This window comes from Fulmarus glacialis, unplaced genomic scaffold (assembly GCF_000690835.1).
Source record: "Fulmarus glacialis isolate BGI_N327 unplaced genomic scaffold, ASM69083v1 scaffold31652, whole genome shotgun sequence".
Lineage (NCBI taxonomy): Eukaryota > Metazoa > Chordata > Aves > Procellariiformes > Procellariidae > Fulmarus > Fulmarus glacialis.
The window spans coordinates 1,821-3,988 of NW_009196442.1; the positions used below are offsets into that span (position 1 = coordinate 1,821).

The 2,168-nt window shown below is 59.2% G+C and overlaps 1 protein-coding gene across 1 annotated transcript in view; it reads right to left on the reverse strand.

Moving 5' to 3' along the window:
- Window positions 1-770: 770 nt before the first annotated feature.
- PIK3R2 (phosphoinositide-3-kinase, regulatory subunit 2 (beta)) overlaps window positions 771-2,168 on the reverse strand; it is a gene marked incomplete at its 5' end in the record, with an annotated part of 6,990 nt that continues 5,592 nt past the window's right edge. Inside the window, 2 exon segments of the mRNA XM_009572200.1 lie at window positions 771-1,552; window positions 1,848-2,014. Of these exon segments, the coding sequence (XP_009570495.1) occupies window positions 1,360-1,552; window positions 1,848-2,014 (360 nt within the window).

Sequence of the window (2,168 nt, forward strand, 5' to 3'; positions counted from 1 at the left end):
ACCCAGTAAAGCAAATGCCACCATGGCCTCAACTTTTAAAGCTCTTCCACGGCTACCTCCGTTGCCCTCGAGCCCTCTGCACTCAGCATTATCCAAAAAGACGCAACAAGCCCTGCCCGCACCAGCCAGCCGCGATGGGCAGCACTACAGCAACCCCCAGCTCTTTCACCCCAAGTCCCCATACAGTACTCATGATTATAAGTGCTTTGCATACATAGTTCGACATCATGCATATATATTTCTATGTGCTAAGGCCCTTGGCCCAGCGGAGATACCGTCCTCCTGCAGCAGAGAGGTCCTTCATTTTGTGTAGGGCTCGTAGTGTGCGTTGGACTCCGGCCCCCTCCTGCTTCAGCTGGCAGGACCCGAGTCTGCAACAGCCTGGCCAGCTGCTGCCCCACGCGCTTGCATATCGTAGTGGGAGTTCAGCAAACACCAGTACTAGGTAAGCAGCCGATTACGAAAAGAACCGTATTTACAGAGCTACAGTTAGCTTCAATGGGTTACGTCTGCAGAGAGTCACCGAAGACAGCCGGAAACAAGCAGCTGTGCATCCCACAGAGTCTGCCGGGAAAAACATAGGTACCAACACGGATTTCACAGCTTAGTTGGCACAACTAAGGTGAGAGATTCATCACTAACCGGATCCTCCCTCCCCAGACAGCAACACTCAAGAGGTGGTTACGACACTAGGGAACAAGACAGTGAGGTGGGGCACGGCGCGGAGTGGAGACCTCAGCCGAGGAGCCCCACGGAGGATGGGGTTTCTCCTTTTTAAATGAGTCTCTGCACGGAAGAGCAGCACCCCTCGTACCAGACGCCATGGCAGCCTGCAAGATCACCGAGGGAAGCGAGAGTGGAGGATGCACATGCTCAACCGCTCAGCAGAGCCTCCTCCTCTGCCTCCTCCGGCATCTGGGCAGGGAGCCCCTCGCTCAGAGCAGTGCTTGCGGCTGCTCGGCTGGGGCGGTGACCGACGCCGTAGCGCACCGAGGAATTGGGAACCTAGCTCTAAAGTGATGCGTAGCGGGGCAACCTGCCAGCAAGAAGGGGATCTGACCTGCTTATCGGGGAAGGGGAGGGGGCTGTGCTCACCCACAGCAATTCAATCACAACTGGATCCCACCTCCTAGAGACTGGGGCCCACTGGGAGTCAACAGCCCAGCCTTTTTGTCCCATCAGCCAACATGGGTTTCAGTTACTGACCAAAAGGGACACCAGGTACGGTCACAGACATCTCAGAGGCTCTGGAGGGGCAGGAGCACAGAGACTCAACTATACAGGGTGCAAGAGTCCAGAGCCAGAAAGCAGCGCCCTGGGGAGAAGCTGAAGGCAGCTGTTGTGTTGTGCACGGGCTGCTCATCTGGCTGGTGGCTGGGAAAGGACCGGGTGAGCCAGCGTGACATTCAGGGAGTCATTGTGCTGCACCAGGGATGTGTGCTTGTAGTGCAAGACCAGGTCCTTGAGGGAGGCGTAGAGGTTGTAGGGTTCAGCGAACCCGTAGCCGGTCGCCGTTTTGTAGATCACGCAGTGCTTGGTGTCACCGTCCACCCTGCCAGGGAGACAAGGGAGCACGGGTCAGCAGCACGCTGGAGCCCCGCCGCGCAAGGGAGCCCCGCTGGGACAGGGACAGGGACAGCAGAGCACAAGTGGGCGTCACCGAAGCAGCCCAAAGATACATCTGGCCCTGGCAGGAGGAGCCGGGGCAGACAGGAGACCTCGGGGAAGCCCAGCCTGCCAGCTGACGCCTCTGCCAGCCTCCAGTATCTGGCAAGAGAAGGGCAGAGCAATGCGGGAGCACAGCCCGCGCCAGTTCCATCCCCCCACGTCTGCTTGGGGGTACTCACACCACGGAGCAGGCGTAGCATCCCTTCTGGCTGCTCTCGCGGATCAGGAAGGTGCCGTCCCGCTTGCCGCACAGCATCTCTTCTGCCTGCAAGCGGTTGATCTTCCCCACGTACCACGTCCGCTCCTCGTGGTGGGGCAGCTCCTCCTCGTCATCCATCATGGAGTACTGGCTGCAATCGAGCACAGGCAGGGTCAGACCCCCTCGATTTGGGCATGTGGCCCCCACATCTTCCCTCCCACTGCTATCTGCCGTCACCCCTCCCAGGCAGGGAGATGGGACTTGCCCGCAGCCCCAGAGCAGGCAGACCCAGCTGCGCAGC